This window comes from Hyla sarda, chromosome 4 (genome assembly GCF_029499605.1).
Source record: "Hyla sarda isolate aHylSar1 chromosome 4, aHylSar1.hap1, whole genome shotgun sequence".
Classification (NCBI taxonomy): Eukaryota; Metazoa; Chordata; class Amphibia; order Anura; family Hylidae; genus Hyla; species Hyla sarda.
Genome location: NC_079192.1, coordinates 13,840,561 through 13,857,632, shown reverse-complemented (window position 1 = coordinate 13,857,632; position 17,072 = coordinate 13,840,561). Strand labels below are relative to the sequence as shown.

General features: G+C 43.7%; 1 protein-coding gene across 1 annotated transcript; it reads left to right on the top strand.

Annotated features, from left to right (window-relative positions):
- Positions 1–5,925: 5,925 nt before the first annotated feature.
- Positions 5,926–6,870, top strand: LOC130367256 (olfactory receptor 6Q1-like). Its single transcript, XM_056569661.1, has one exon. It carries the CDS (start codon positions 5,926–5,928, stop codon positions 6,868–6,870), a length of 945 nt encoding a protein of 314 aa, XP_056425636.1.
- The last annotated feature ends 10,202 nt before the right edge of the window (positions 6,871–17,072 follow it).

Genomic DNA, 17,072 nt, shown 5'->3' with positions numbered 1-17,072 from the left:
AGATCTGTACATGTCCTGTATGTGTATATATGGATCTGTACATGTCCTGTATGTGTATATATAGATCTGTACATGTCCTGTATGTGTATATATAGATCTGTACATGTCCTGTATGTGTATATATAGATCTGTACATGTCCTGTATGTGTATATATAGATCTGTACATGTCCTGTATGTGTATATATGGATCTGTACATGTCCTGTATGTGTATATATAGATCTGTACATGTCCTGTATGTGTATATATAGATCTGTACATGTCCTGTATGTGTATATATAGATATGTACATGACCTGTATGTGTCTATATAGATCTGTACATGTCCTGTATGTGTATATATAGATCTGTACATGTCCTGTATGTGTATATATAGATCTGTACATGTCCTGTATGTGTATATATAGATCTGTAAATGTCCTGTATGTGTATATATAGATCTGTACATGTCCTGTATGTGTATATATAGATCTGTACATGTCCTGTATGTGTATATATAGATCTGTACATGTCCTGTATGTGTCTATATAGATCTGTACATGTCCTGTATGTGTATATATGGATCTGTACATGTCCTGTATGTGTATATATAGATCTGTACATGTCCTGTATGTGTCTATATAGATCTGTACAGGTCCTGTATGTGTATATATGGATCTGTACATGTCCTGTATGTGTATATATGGATCTGTACATGTCCTGTATGTGTATATATGGATCTGTACATGTCCTGTATGTGTATATATAGATCTGTACATGTCCTGTATGTGTATATATAGATCTGTACATGTCCTGTATGTGTATATATAGATCTGTACATGTCCTGTATGTGTATATATAGATCTGTACATGTCCTGTATGTGTATATATAGATCTGTACATGTCCTGTATGTGTATATATAGATATGTACATGTCCTGTATGTGTATATATAGATCTGTACATGTCCTGTATGTGTATATATAGATCTGTACATGTCCTGTATGTGTATATATAGATCTGTACATCTCCTATGTATATATATATATAGATCTGTACATGTCCTGTATGTGTATATATAGATATGTACATGTCCTGTATGTGTATATATATAGATATGTACATGTCCTGTATGTGTATATATATAGATCTGTACATGTCCTGTATGTGTATATATATAGATCTGTACATGTCCTGTATGTGTATATATAGATCTGTACATGTCCTGTATGTGTATATATAGATCTGTACATGTCCTGTATGTGTATATATAGATCTGTACATGTCCTGTATGTATATATATATATATAGATCTGTACATGTCCTGTATGTGTATATATAGATCTGTACATGTCCTGTATGTGTATATATAGATCTGTGCATGTCCTGTATGTATATATATATAGATCTGTACATGTCCTGTATGTGTATATATGGATCTGTACATGTCCTGTATGTGTCTATATAGATCTGTACATGTCCTGTATGTGTATATATGGATCTCTACATGTCCTGTATGTGTATATAGAGATCTGTACATGTCCTGTATGTGTATATATAGATCTGTACATGTCCTGTATGTGTATATATAGATCTGTACATGTCCTGTATGTGTATATATGGATCTGTACATGTCCTGTGTGTGTCTATATGGATCTGTACATGTCCTGTATGTGTCTATATGGATCTGTACATGTCCTGTATGTGTCTATATGGATCTGTACATGTCCTGTATGTGTATATATAGATCTGTACATGTCCTGTATGTGTATATATAGATCTGTACATGTCCTGTATGTGTCTATATAAATCTGTACATGTCCTTTATGTGTATATATAGATCTGTACATGTCCTGTATGTGTCTATATAAATCTGTACATGTCCTGTATTTGTATATATATATAGATCTGTACATGTCCTGTATGTATATATATATATAGATCTGTACATGTCCTGTATGTGTATATATGGATCTGTACATGTCCTGTATGTGTATATATAGATCTGTACATGTCCTGTATGTGTATATATGGATCTGTACATGTCCTGTATGTATGTATATATATATATATAGATCTGTACATGTCCTGTATGTGTATATATAGATCTGTACATGTCCTGTATGTCCTTCCCCAAATACAGAAAAATAAAAGAGATATAGGGATCAGAATAGTACAATTTTATATTTTTGTATAGTTCCCCCACATTAGGTTGGCAGTACAGTTCCATCACATTAGGTGCAGCACAGTTCCCCCACCTTAGGTTGGCTGTATAGTTCCCCCACATTAGGTGCAGTACAGTTCCCCCCACATTAGGTGCAATACAGTTCCCCCCACATTAGGTGCAGTACAGTTTTCCCACATTAGGTGCTGTACAGTTCCTCCACATTAGGTGCAGTACAGTTCCTCCACATTAGGTGCAGTATAGCTCCCCCACATTAGGTGCAGTATAGCTCCCCACATTAGGTGCAGTATAGTTCCCCCACATTAGGTGCAGTATAGTTCCCCCACATTAGGTGCAGTATAGCTCCCCCACATTAGGTGCAGTATAGCTCCCCACATTAGGTGCAGTATAGTTCCCCCACATTAGGTGCAGTATAGTTCCCCCACATTAGGTGCAGTATAGTTCCCCCACATTAGGTGCAGTATAGTTCCCCCACATTAGGTGCAGTACAGTTCCCCCCACATTAGGTGCAGTACAGTTCCCCCCACATTAGGTGCAGTATAGTTCCCCCACATTAGGTGCAGTATAGTTCCCCCACATTAGGTGCAGTATAGTTCCCCCACATTAGGTGCAGTATAGTTCCCCCACATTAGGTGCAGTATAGTTCCCCCACATTAGGTGCAGTATAGTTCCCCCACATTAGGTGCAGTATAGTTCCCCCACATTAGGTTGTCAGTATAGTTCCCTACATTAGGTGCAGTAGTTCCCCCACGTTAGGTGCAGTACGGTTCCCCCACATTAGGCGCAGTACGGTTCCCCCACATTAGGCGCAGTATAGTTCCCCCACATTAGGCACAGTATAGTTCCCCCACATTAAGTGCAGTATATTTCCCCCACATTAGGTGCAGTATAGTTCCCCCACATTAGGTGCAGTATAGTTCTTCCACATTAGGTTGGCAGTATAGTTCCCCCACATTAGGTGCAGTATAGTTCCCCACCTTAGGTCGGCTGTATAGTTCCCCCACATTAGGTGCAGTACAGTTCCCCCCACATTAGGTGCAATACAGTTCCCCCCACATTAGGTGCAGTACAGTTTTCCCACATTAGGTGCTGTACATTTCCTCCACATTAGGTGCAGTACAGTTTCACCACATTAGGTGCAGTACAGTTCCCCCACATTAGGTGCAGTATAGTTCCCCCACATTAGGTGCAGTATAGCTCCCCCACATTAGGTGCAGTATTGCTCCCCACATTAGGTGCAGTATAGTTCCCCCACATTAGGTGCAGTATAGTTCCACCACATTAGGTGCAGTATAGTTCCTCCACATTAGGTGCGGTATAGCTCGGAGCTATACTGCACCTAATGTGGGGAACTATACTGCACCTAACGTGGGGGAATTATACTGCACCTAGTGTGGGAAGCTATTAGCTCACCACATTAGGTGCAGTATAGTTCCCCCACAGACATTCCGCCTTCAGCCATATACAGTGTATGGCTGGAGGCTGTATGTCTGTGTACTGCCCCACTTCAGTGTTCCAACCACCGGTCCTCTGATCCAGGGTCACAATCTACTGCTATGTCCTATAGACCATAGCAGTAGGTCTTGGGATCGGAGGAGCGGTGGTCGGAGCACCGAAGATGATGCCAGCTGGTGCTGGTGACTTACCATGCTGGCCGGTGCGCATCCTCCTCGATGCTCCGCTCCTCCGTTGCTATGGGCTATACTATGGGTCAGTGACGTCCCTGCGTGCGCTACCTCCCGGCGGCCCCTGCGTTTTTAAAGATAATGTGGGGGCCGCCGCAGAAAGGTAACCGAGACATCCTTCTGTCCCGAAAAGATCTTTCGGGACACAGGGATGTCCAGAATGTGATGGGGGCCCCCTGAGGGCTGCTCAGTGCCCCCCCCCCCCCCCCCCCGGGCTTGATTAGGCACACTCGGCACACCCTGTGCGCAACACCCATGCTGAGCAGCCGGCAGGGGGCCCCTAACTCGCCTAACTCGCCCAATGGTAGAGCCACCTCTCACTGGTTTGGGAGTCTCTGGTATTGAAGTCACTAGTATGGGAGTCACTGGTATGGGTGTCACTGGTATTGAAGTCACTAGTATGGGAGTCACTGGTATGGGTGTCACTGGTATGGAAGTCACTAGTATGGGAGTCACTGGTATGGGTGTCACTGGTATGGAAGTCACTAGTATGGGAGTCACTGGTATGGGTGTCACTGGTATTGAAGTCACTAGTATGGGAGTCACTGGTATGGGAGTCACTGGTATGGAAGTCACTGGTATGGGAGTCACTGGTATGGGTGTCACTGGTATGGAAGTCACTAGTATGGGAGTCACTGGTATGGGTGTCACTGGTATTGAAGTCACTAGTATGGGAGTCACTGGTATTGAAGTCACTAGTATGGGAGTCACTGACAAGTCAAGTTATATGAAGCGTTTATCAAATCACATCCCATCATATCACATTGCATCACATTTCTAAGCCTTCTAACACCCTAAAAAGGGAAAGGGTGTTTTACAAATGAAGCCAACATATTATTAATGCAAATTATTATTATGATGTGGCATGCAAGCAGAGAATTTCACATTTCAAAAAACAAACAAAAAATCCCAAATTTTCACAATATTTTGAAGTTTTTGCGAATAATTGCGAATAATTGCTGAATATGTTGACCAAAACTTACTACTTGATCAAGTAAAAAGAGCCTTGGTCCTTTAGGGTCAAAACTGGCTGAATCCTTAAGAGGTTAAAGGATGCACTGTATAGCACTTTTATCTGGACAATGTGGCTGTCAAATTGGAATTATGGCTGGGATATTGTGGTTTATTAGTGGCTTTCTGTCATATACTTCCACATAGGTGTTGATGACATGCCATTCCAATAACATAGGGGGAGATTTATCAAAACCTGCCTAGAGGAAAAGTTGCTGAGTTGCCCATAGCAACCAGTCAGATCGCTTCTTTTATTTTTCACAGGCCTCTTTAAAAATGAAAGAAGCGATCTGATTGGTCTCTATGGGCAATAGTGTTGAGCAGGATAAGCCATATTCGAATTTGCGATACTTCGTCAATATATGGACGAATATTTGTCATATATTCGCTAAATTCGCATATTTGTAATATTTGCATTTTATTTTCGCATATGCGAAAATTTGCGTATGCGAAAATTAGCAAATGCAAAAATTTGCATATGCGAAAATTAGCACGCCAGTCTCACACAGTAGTATTAGAGCCTTCTTTAGACCACACAAGCTGGAAGCAGAGAGGGGTGATCACTGTGATGTGTACTGTGAAAAAAAAAATATATATATATATATATATATTCATAATTACGAATATATAGTGCTATATTCGCGAATATTCGCAAATTTGCGAATAAAATTTGCATTGCGAATATTCGTGAGCAACATTAATGGGCAACTCAGCAACTTTTCCTCTGGACAGGTTTTGATAAATCTCCTCCATAGTCTTTTAGAAATATTGCCAGGAGTGACTCTTATCCTGATCTTTTGGATTTTAGGCTGAAATGTGAGTAATGTGGTGGAATTATGTTGAAATATTGTACTTTTTATGATTGGTTTCCTATTGAAGAGTAGTGGGGAGAGGCTCCTGCTGCACCCAGTTGCCTAACAACTAAAGACTAATCCAGTCTGAGGTTTGGAAGAAGAAGGACTAGACATTTGCTGATCTCCTGGGACACATTACATGTTATTTTGAGGCTTCTTTTATTTCTTTGGCCTAATAACCTCTCATCTTCCACTGTCTTCTGCCCTTTAGGAAATGGTCAAGAGAAATCAATCAACGATCACAGAATTTCTCCTCTTGGGATTTGGAGAACTTCACAACATCAAGATTTTAGTTTTCACTCTCTTCCTGGTCATCCATATCATGACCTTGATATCAAATGTCTTGGTAATTGTCCTGGTCGGGGTCAGCCAGAGTCTCCACTCCCCCATGTACTTCTTTCTCAGCCAGTTGTCCTTGTCTGAAATCCTGTTCACCAGTGACATTGTGCCCAACATGTTATGGCTGATACTGGTGGGGGGAGGAAAAGTATTGGTTGCCCGGTGTATGGCTCAGTTGTACCTTTTGACTGTTCCAACTATTGCTCAGTGCTTGTTTTTGGCGGCTATGTCCTTTGACCGACATGTGGCCATCTGCAGACCATTACACTATGCCACCATCATGACCTTCTCTCACCAGCTTCAGTTGGTCATCGCTTGCTGGTTCATAGGGTTCACCTTGGCCCTTTTTATATACATTTTCTTAAAGCAGTTAACATTTTGTCACCTTAACACCATCAACCACTTCTACTGTGATATTGCTCCTGTTCTACAATTATCCTGCTCCAGTACTTCTTCTGTGGAGCTGGTCACTGCTGTGGTGGCTTTCTCCGTCCTTCTGTCAACATTTACGTTTATCGTAGTCAGCTATGTCTCAATCATTTGGGCCATCTTCAAGATTTCCTCCAGTGTTGGGAGACATAAAGCCTTCTCCACCTGCAGCTCCCACCTGATCATTGTGTGCATGTACTACGGAACATTGTCATCCATTTATATCTTCCCACCAAGAGAAAATTCCATAGATCTGAACAAAAGTCTGTCCATTCTGTACACACTGGTGACGCCATTGTTCAACCCTCTTATCTACAGCTTGAGGAACCAGGATATCAAAGCTGCCATTTTCAAGTATATGACATTTTTGGGGAAACCAATGAAAACTTAGTAATATGATTCCGTGGTTATAAAGTTATATAATGCTTTTACCATAGTAAATATCTATTAGTGGTCTTATAAGAAATGGTAAGAAAACGGAAGAGTTGTCTCCAGGGCAACTAGAGTCACAAAGATGATAGTCGTTCTGTTACAGAAGTGAAGTATAACTATAGGCTTTAGATAGCTCTAGAAGTCAAAACTGATGTGGTTGTGGTAGCCCTTGAGGGGAATATAATACAGTGGGGGTGTTGCTTCAGTAGTTGAGGGGTTAAGTTAACCCCTGTCACTCGTGACGCCAGGGTGAGGGTTAATACGCTGAGGTAAATCTTCGGCCTATCGCCACCCTTCCCAGAAACGATAGGTGCGTGTTTAAATGAATGAAGGTCCACAATAGAGATGAACTTGAACTTGTATAAACTTTACTGAAGTACTTGCGGTACATCCAATTAACAGCAACAGTCTCTATACAGCTCAGCAATGATTGACAGATGCTGCGGACCATTGACTTATCCAAGGGTTAATAGAATTAGGAGTTGTGCAGAGATCCGTCTGGTTTAGGGGTCCGGTGATCCCGCGAAGTTAACAGGGATTAATATAACTCATGGCCATTGCCGGAAGGCTTGGGCCTGGTCACTGCTGAAGATAGCTGCGCAGATCCTCCTCCATCAGCAGCCCACGAGGAAAGAGAGCGCTTAATGGCCGCCGCTCCCTTATATGGGCAGGGCAGTTTTGGATTGGTCTGTGTCAGCTGTCACTCACCGTTACAATGCATGGTGGGAGAACACGTCACTGGGACCTCCTAAGGTCCTAAAGCAAAACCATAGAGTTTTCCACCTGATCACATGACCCGCAGGTCCTGTTACGCTACAAACAGGTAGATAATTCACTATATACACTTTTTATACTTAGAACTGTATACGTATCAGATAAAACTATTGTATATCTAGTGGCTAAGTGAGAGGTGACAAGGGGAAGACTAGAAAAGAGGGACCCTGATGTCCTAGGGACTCTGACTATGGGGACCTCTACACAGGTAACATATAAAATACGGTACCGGGACACCACATTGTTAAAACAACAATGAGCTGGAGAGAAGTCATGAACTAACCATACGGGTATAGCGCTCAATAAGATACTATGACTGTAGAAACTAAAAGAATATGAAGACTGAGAAACAATGTGACACAACTTTAATCTACAGGGTCATCTGTGATATACATGAATTCATCTGGTCTGAGGAAGTTTTGATTGAGATGGGCCTAGAGCTCCTGAGATTAAAAACATCTAGAGTCTCCCATACACACTACAGAAAGGTTGGTCTCCAAATACTCTTCAGACAGGTGATGTTGGTAAAAAGATGGGTTTGGTATGTTAAAGGGGTTATCCAATGTAAGGGGACTTACAGTCATACAGTAATGGACATGCTTAGCAATAATCTGTGCTTGTGTTGGTGGTAAATGGCCATGTCTAGTGCACTCCATCACGCTGCAGGCTTGTTTTTAGGAACTGTCTACTTCCGTTTTCAATTACCTCCTTCAGTCTACAATCCCCAAGATCCTTTGGTTCAGGGTTGTCTCTGCCTATAGGCATGGTAGGAAGTCGCCTAGAGCTCCCTCTCAATGGGGAGTATCGCTATGCCTGCCACAAGAAATTTAGACAACCAGCATCCGAACCGCTTGCTCAGCCAGCAGCATGAGGAGGAGGTTTGTTACAGTGTGTCACCCCGGTAGTAATTTAATTACATGAGGAGGGGGCTTGTTACAGTTTGTCATCCCAGTAGTAAGGTGGGGCATGTCAAAGGCTGTGTCAATGGGCGGAGTCAAGGGGGCAGAAAAATTCGCTTTAGCCTAGGGTGGCAAATATCCTTGCACCAGCCCTGGAAGGAGGTGACTTATTTTCCTCCCACACATTGGTCACCCCATCTTTTGCAGCACAGCCATGCTCCCTTTGATCACATGACTTGTCCGACATCACCTGACACACAAGCTGTCGATCTGTGTGTTGATGAGTGCACGCACATGTGTGCCGGTAACACCATCAGGTGGCTGTCTTTACACACAACAGACAAAGCTGTCTTGTGATGTATTGTCTCAGGCCGCATAGCAAGCTGGGAAAGGTCAACACTCATTTTGTAGGCTGGAAAAATGAAGGGAACAGAAAGACAAAGAAATAAGATACCAGCCACCAAACACAGATTAGGGCGGTATATTTGTATATTAAATTTCAATGTTTGGACAGATCTGACCATAGATCCAATAAAGCAGCTGATGATGGGTGGAGGATTCAAGCCCAGAAACCTGTTAAGCTTTATGTGCAAGGACATTAACCTCTTAGCTACCCAGAATTTTTTTTAGCGTTTTTATTTTTTCTTCCACGTCATATTTTTCTATGTATGAAGCTTATTTTTTGCAGGATCAATTTTACTTTGTATTGACATTCTTCATTTTACTGTAAAATATACAGTAAAAGCCAAGACAAATTATTTGTGGGGAGAAATTATACAAAATTGCAATGTTTCTGTAACGTCTGTCTCTGCCCGAACACGAAGAGTTAAATGACTCTAGTTGGGCTGGAGCTGCTTGGAGCTCACCTGTGTGGCCTGGGTGTGGTTCTCAGCCCTGCTACCTATCAGGAAGGTGTATCCCTGATCACCTGACTATATAAGCTAGGAGCAGTGATCAGTTTATTGTCTGTGAAAGGTTATACCTTAGCTGACACGTCCTGTTTACTGGATACCTGCTTGTTGATTGATCTTTGGCTTTTCCCTTGACGCTTCTCTTGCTCTGCATTCCTGTACTCTGCTATCTCCTGGTACCGACCTCAGCTAGACTGAGACTGATTTGACCGTGTGTGTGTCTTAGTGGTTTGTGTGCATCTTTGTTGGTTTGTGTGCCTCCTGCTGTTTCCCGACTCCAACTGATTTTGTATTTTATTATTTTGACAACTCTGCCCCTAGAACTTAGCAGGGAGGGTTTGTCATCGTAGTTGTCGAATCGTCGCTTAGGGTGGATAGGTCATAGGTAGAGACAGTGGCTGTGGGTTAGTTAGGGCTTTGCTGTTCCCTGCCTATATCTGACAAGATTCTTAATCCTGGAAAGCAACAGTTCTAATGATAAAGAGTCTCTAAAAATGGAAACTTAAACAGGTACTTTGGGGAACTAAACCCATAGCTCCTCCTTCCTTTCTCATGAACCTATTCAATTGTCTAAATATAATTATTTAGCTATATACAGTTTACCCTCTTTGGCTATCACTAACATGCATAAAGTGAGGGAATGACATGATCTAGCCATCCACTCTGTCTTTGTCCAAATCTCTCTCTGAAAGCAGCCCCCATCCTCCTGAGAGACACAGATAATGTGGTTTCTGCCGTGCACTGATGAGTCATGCTCTCTTTAGTACTGAAAACTGGGAGGTGTGTGCAGCCTTAGCCAATCAGACACTTAACCTTTGCTGCTCAGAGCAGGAGGGTAGGAGGGTGGGGGCTGCACTCAGAGAGTGAGCTGGATGGTAGAGCAGAGCTGCAATGATTGCTGAGAGTTGTAGGCAAGGATGGCAAAGAATATCAAACAGACAGAGAAGACAACAGAGGCCTCAGGAGCTATGAACATAACATATCAATAATTCAGCTACAGAAGTAGTAGGAGAGGAGAAATTGTATCTTGGAGCCTTCTTAATGAAAGTGTCTAAAGATGATGAACCAACATGAGGCACCATGAAATAGGGAAATATTTTATTCAATGTTGCCTTTTCCGGTCCTTCTACCTCCTACACTCTCAAACTTTGTGTAACAAACTCACCGCCATACAACCTGTTTATCATTAAATTTCTCAATTTCTCTCACATACATGTTGCTAATATGGGAGGCATACAATTTTTGGAAAAGGTTGGGAACCACTGCTCTAGACCCATGGACAACCCTATAGGAGAGAAGGACCTTAGATGAAAACTCAATGTGAGATTCAGCAAAAGACATCATAAGAGTTCACCATGAGAGCAGAAAAACAAGCACCCAAAAAAGAGACGTTTAGAAAGATGACTAAATAACATGATCCACCCTGGATCTAGAGAAATTATTTAAAAGGGTACTCCACCCCAAAGGATAGGGGATAATATGTCTGATCACGGGGGGTCGTGATGTCAAGCCACGCCCCCACCATTCATGTCTATGGGAGGGGGAGTGACGGTCATCATGCCCCCTACCATAGACATCAATGGAGGGGGCGTGGCGGGAACTCATGACCCCCGCGATCAGACATCTTATCCCCCATCCTTTGGATAGGGGATAAGATGTCTAGGGGGGGGAGAACCCCTTTAACATTAATCTCATTGTAGGAAAATCCTGGAGCCCTGGAGATGACGGCCCTATGGGGGAAAAGGTACCTAATGGTGGAAACACAATCAGAGGCGGGATGGACTGACAACTCACTGACAACCCAAAGCAATAGAGAGTCATGAGGCCCCTGTGCACCGTCCATCCATGTATGTGCCACACCTGTATAGATGCCCCGCCCACATACAATATAATTAGTAGTACGCCATTATATGTAGTGTTTTGCATTTACTGTGTATTGTAAACACAATACAACTTTAAGAAAACTGCATGTAAAAGTGTGTGCGCCTAGAGACGGCATGGGCGAGTTGTGTTTGTGATCAATGATAATGATCGATTCAATTATGATGAAATCACAAAAGAGATCATTCCAGGATCTGACTGTCACAAACCGCTTTCCCAGGCTCCTGAATGGCCAGAAATGTGTCATTACTAAGCAGATCGTGTGCCATTCAGGAACCTGGGAAAGCTGCATGTGACAGACCCTGTATTAACTCATGGTAAACTCATGGTAAAAAAAAAATTAAAAAAAGTCCAAAATTTCTGCTTTTTGGTCACATCACATTGGAAAAAAAAAATTGTAAAAAAAACGATCAGAAAGTCACAAATATGCAATAGTGGTACTTAAAGAAAACTACAGATCATGGTGCCCCTGCCTATTGCCCATCTATCCCTAACCACCTCCCTGCCTTTACATTTTTTTTTTTACTATATTAAAAATGCTTTTTTTTCTGCCTGGGAGTGTGCTCACTACCAGGCAGACTTCCCCAGCAGGTGTGACGTCACTGATGCCTGCTGGGGGGTCCGACTTCCGCCCTTAGTTCAACTATACAGGGTGCCTCCAGCTGTTTCACCACTACAACTCCCAGCTTGCCCTGACATCTATTGGCTGTCAGGGCATGCTGGGAGTTGTAGTGGGGAAAGAACTGTAGGCACCCTGTGGTGAAAACAGTCTCAGCCGCAGCTGCCACACATCCCGCTCCCCCAGGCCCCGCTGCGCAACACCCCCCACCCTTCTCCCTCCGACCGCCCGAAAAAGACATTCCGCTCCCCCAAAGTATTATAAGACCTCAGATCAGACTTGCCCATCCGGAGGATCAGCACAGCAATGAGTGCGTGCGCTGCCTCCGGACAGGGTAACGGGGGCGGACGGGGCCGCGCACGAGGCCGGTGGAGCTGGCCAATGCGCGCAGCCCCAGCTATCAGTGTGCTCGCTCTCGCCTGTTTGATTGCCAGGCTTAAATGAGTCGAAATTCGGTAGTGACACCGTCACTGCCGAATGCATTCGGCCACTAGGAGGGCGACCCCTAGTGGGCGAATATAAAAGTAATTTTAAACTGGTTTAAAATCACTTTTTTTAATTAAACTATATTAGAGATATCGGAACAAAGTAGAAAGAGACCGCACTCACCCGATCAACGTGCACAGATTTCTTTATTCCGTTGAACATAAAACGTAGAACACAGGAGGACAGGTAGTCGGCAGGGACGCCGGGGAACAGGAGGTGTGGTTACAGCTGTTTCACGGGAACGCAGCCCGCTTCGTCAGACTACACCCTCTGGTGACGCGTCGTAGGTTATATACACACCCACAGCTACGTCAGCAGAGGGGCATTGCACACAGGTAAGTTACATAAAAACATAGAAAAGTAGAAAAACCTTAAAATCAACAACCTTCTGCAGAATCAATGACATATATGGACTAACAGCTACTATTTATAGAAATACGCTAAAGTCTAGCTTATCGTTAAGTCCAAGATTACCTTGGGCGTCCGTGCGCAGGATGAACTCTGCCTCCGTGCGCAGTAATAACTTTTTCCTATCGATCCCTTCTTTGGGTATTATTCTCTTTATCCTAAAGAATTTTCATGCAGCCGGATCATTATTATGGGTGGTTTTAAGATGTTCCAAGTAGTGTTGCTCGCGAATATTCGCAATTCGAATTTTATTCGCGAATATCGCATATTCGCGAATTCGCGAATATTCGCGAATATAGCGCTATATATTCGTAATTACGAATATTCGTGTTTTTTTTTTCTTCACAGTACACATCACAGTGATCATCCCTCTCTGCTTCCAGCTTGTGTGGTGTAAAGAAGGCTGTAATACTACTGTGTGAGACCGCTGTGCGAATTTTCGCATATACGAAAATTTGTATATGCTCATGTTCGCATATGCGAATTTTCGCTCATGTTAATTTTGCAGATGCAAATTTTCGCATATGTTAATTTTCGCACACGCGAAAATTCGCATGTGCGAAAATAAAACGAGAATATTACGAATATGCGAATATTCGCGAATATGACGAATATTCGTCCACATATTCGCGAATATTCGCGAATTCGAATATGGCCTATGCCGCTCAACACTAGTTCCAAGACCCGAGGGCACCCCTTTCCTGAATGAACCGAATAAAGGTGTTCTCTGAATCTGATGTTTAGCGATCTTGTGGTGCTACCTATGTACTAGCGACCACAGTCGCAAAACATACAGTAAATAATATAATTCATTTTACAATTGATGAATTCCCTCACCTTAATTTTTATACCTCCAATAGTGAAGATTTTTCCTACTTTGAGTTTAGGGCACCATTTGCAGCTCCCACAGCGGAAATTACCGCACGTTGTGGGGCCGCTTAGCCAGCTCGAGTTCTCCTTACTGGAGTATTTGCTACTGGTTAAGATGTCGCCTAGGTTTGTGACTCTTTTGTAGGAGATGAGGGGTTTGTTATCAAATTGTTCGGATAGAATAGGGTCACTCTGGATTAGATACCAATGCTTGTGAATACTTTGCTTTATCTTCTCAGCCATCGGGCTGTGCGTGAATGTAAAGCAAAATCTTTGGTTGTTATTTTTTCTATCTTGTCTATTGGCCCTATAATCAGAGGTGGATAACCTCTTTCTAGCAGTCATGTGGTGAGTTCTTTGGCTTGCTTTTCAAAGCTACTCTGAGTGTCGTTTAATGTAATCTTCACTATTGGAGGTATAAAAATCAAAGTAATTGTAAAATGAATTATATTATTATTATATTATGAATTATATTATTTACTGTATGTTTTGCGACTGTGGTCGCTACTACATAGGTAGCACCACAAGATCGCTAAACATCAGATTCAGAGAACACCTTTATTCGGTTCATTCAGGAAAAGGGTGTCCTCGGGTCCTGGAACATCTCAAAACCACCCATAATAATGATCCGGCCGCATGAAAATTCTTTAGGATAAAGAGAATAATACCCAAAGAAGGGATCGATAGGAAAAAGTTATTACTGCGCACGGAGGCAGAGTTCATCCTGCGCACGGACGCCCAAGGTAATCTTGGACTTAACGATAAGCTAGACTTTAGCGTATTTCTATAAATAGTAGCTGTTAGTCCATATATGTCATTGATTCTGCAGAAGGTTGTTGATTTTAAGGTTTTTCTACTTTTCTATGTTTTTAAGTCACTTACCTGTGTGCAATGCCCCTCTGCTGACGTAGCTGTGGGTGTGTATATAACCTACGACGCGTCACCAGAGGGTGTAGTCTGACGAAGCGGGCTGCGTTCCCGTGAAACAGCTGTAACCACACCTCCTGTTCCCCGGCGTCCCTGCCGACTACCTGTCCTCCTGTGTTCTACGTTTTATGTTCAACGGAATAAAGAAATCTGTGCACGTTGATCGGGTGAGTGCGGTCTCTTTCTACTTTGTTCCGATTCTGTCAAGCGATATGTGCCTTCCATACCAGCACCCCGACACAGCACATACCGTCTAGTCTCTACCCATGCCTGACACAGCGGATACCACATCACTCAGTATATTGCCTTCACCTGCATAGCAGTGCCGTACTTGTACTCTCTCTACCTGCTCTAAGTATATTAGAGATATGTTGTAGTACTTAAGTACTACAACATATACATTTTTAGATTTCATGACAGTGCCCATTTAACCCCTTCCTAACCCATGACATACAGGTACGTCATGAACATTTTTGCCGCTACTCACAGCATCCCGCAGCGCCCGGTAAGATGTGGGGCTATCACTGATAGCCAGCCATCTTAGCATGCGACCACGGGTGGTCGACTATGGGGGGTTTCATCATCCCCGTCCCCCCCCCCCCCCCCCCAGCGTTTTGCTATGAGAATACTTAGCAGCGCGGTGTGTGAGTCCCAATCACGGGGATCAGGACACACACACCGCTCTGCTAAGTGTCCCTTACCCGTCCCGCGGCGTCACTTACCCGGCCATGCGGTGCCCCGAGTGGTCCCGGCACGAGCGGCGTCCTCCAGGCGGTCCTGGCGGTGGTGCATCCCGGCGGTGAGTTTCCAGCAGCAGGGCGGCATCTTCATTGGCAGCAGTGAGATCGCCGTAAAGCGATCTCACCGCTGCCTCTGGGAGTTTCAAAACTGCAACTCCCAGCATGCCCAGACAGCCTTTGGCTTTCTGGGCATGCTGGGAGTTGTAGTTTTGCAACATCTGGAGGTCAACAGTTTGGAGACCACTGTATAATGGTCTCCAATCTGTGGTCTTCCAGATGTTGCAAAACTACAAATCTCAGCATGCTCAGTCTGTCCAGGCATGCTGGGAGTTGTAGTTCTGTAACATCTGGAAGACCACAGATTGGAGACCATTATACAGTGGTCTCCAAACTGTGGACCTCCAGATGTTGCAAAACTACAACTCCCAGCATGCCCAGACTGCCCAAGCATGCTGGAAGTTGTAGTTTGGCAACATCTGATCCTTCAGATATTGCCGAACTACAACTTCCAGCATGCCTGGGCATGCTGGGAGTTGTAGTTTTGCAACAACTGGAGGCACAGTAGTTGGGAAACATTGTCCGTTTCCTAACTCAGTGTTTCCCAACCCCTGTGCCTCCAACTGTTGCAAAACTATAACTCCCAGCATACACTGACAGACCATGCATGCTGGGAGTTGTAGTTTTGCAACAGCTGGAGGCACACTGGTTTGGAAACACTAAGTTAAGTAATAGACTTTCAAGTGTTTTGCAACCAGTGTGCCTTCAGCTGTTGCATAACTACAACCCTCAGCATGCACGGACTTACAAAGGGCATGCTGGGAGTTGTAGAAGTATGCCTCCAGCTGTTGCATAACTACAAGTCCCAGCATGCCCTTCTGCTGTCACTGCATGCTGAGATTTGTAGTTTTTGCAACAGCTGAAGGCACACTGGTTGCGAAACACCAGTTTGTTATCTAACTCTGTGTTTCGCAACCAGTGTGCCTCCAGCTGTTGCAAAACTACAACTCCCAGCATGCACGGACAGCCAAAGGGCATGCTCGGAGTTGTAGTTTTGCAACAGCTGGATGTTTGCCCCCTCCCCCCAATGTGAATGTACAGGGTACACTCACATGGGCGGAGGTTTACAGTGAGTGCTGCAAGTTTGAGATGGCGCAAACTTTGCGCTGCAGCTCAAACTCCCAGCGGCAAACTTGCTGTGAACCCCCGCCCGTGTGACTGTACCCTAAAAACACTACACTACACTAACCTAAAATAAAAAGTACACAGCCCCCCTCCCCAATAAAAATGAAGAACGTCTGGTACGCCACTGTTTCCAAAACGGAGCCCCCAGCTGTTGCAAAACAACTACTCCCAATATTGCCGGACAGCTGTTGACTGTCCAAGCATGCTGGGAGTTTTGCAACAGCTGGAGGCACCCTGTTTGGGAATCACTGGCGTAGAACACCCTTATGTCCACTCCTATGCAATCCCTAATTTAGGCCTCAAATGCACATGGCGCTCTCTCACTTTGGAGCCCTGTCGTATTTCAGAGCAACAGTTTTGGGACACATATGGGGTATCTCTGTACTCGGAAGAAATTGCCTAACAAATTTTGGGGGGCTTTTTCTTCTTTAACCCCCTCAGCATGTTAGTGTATAAAAATTACA

Coding starts and splice junctions, on each gene's coding strand:
- LOC130367256 (XM_056569661.1), top strand. CDS start 5,926: ATGGTCAAGAGAAATCAATCAACGATCACAGAATTTCTCCTCTTGGGA.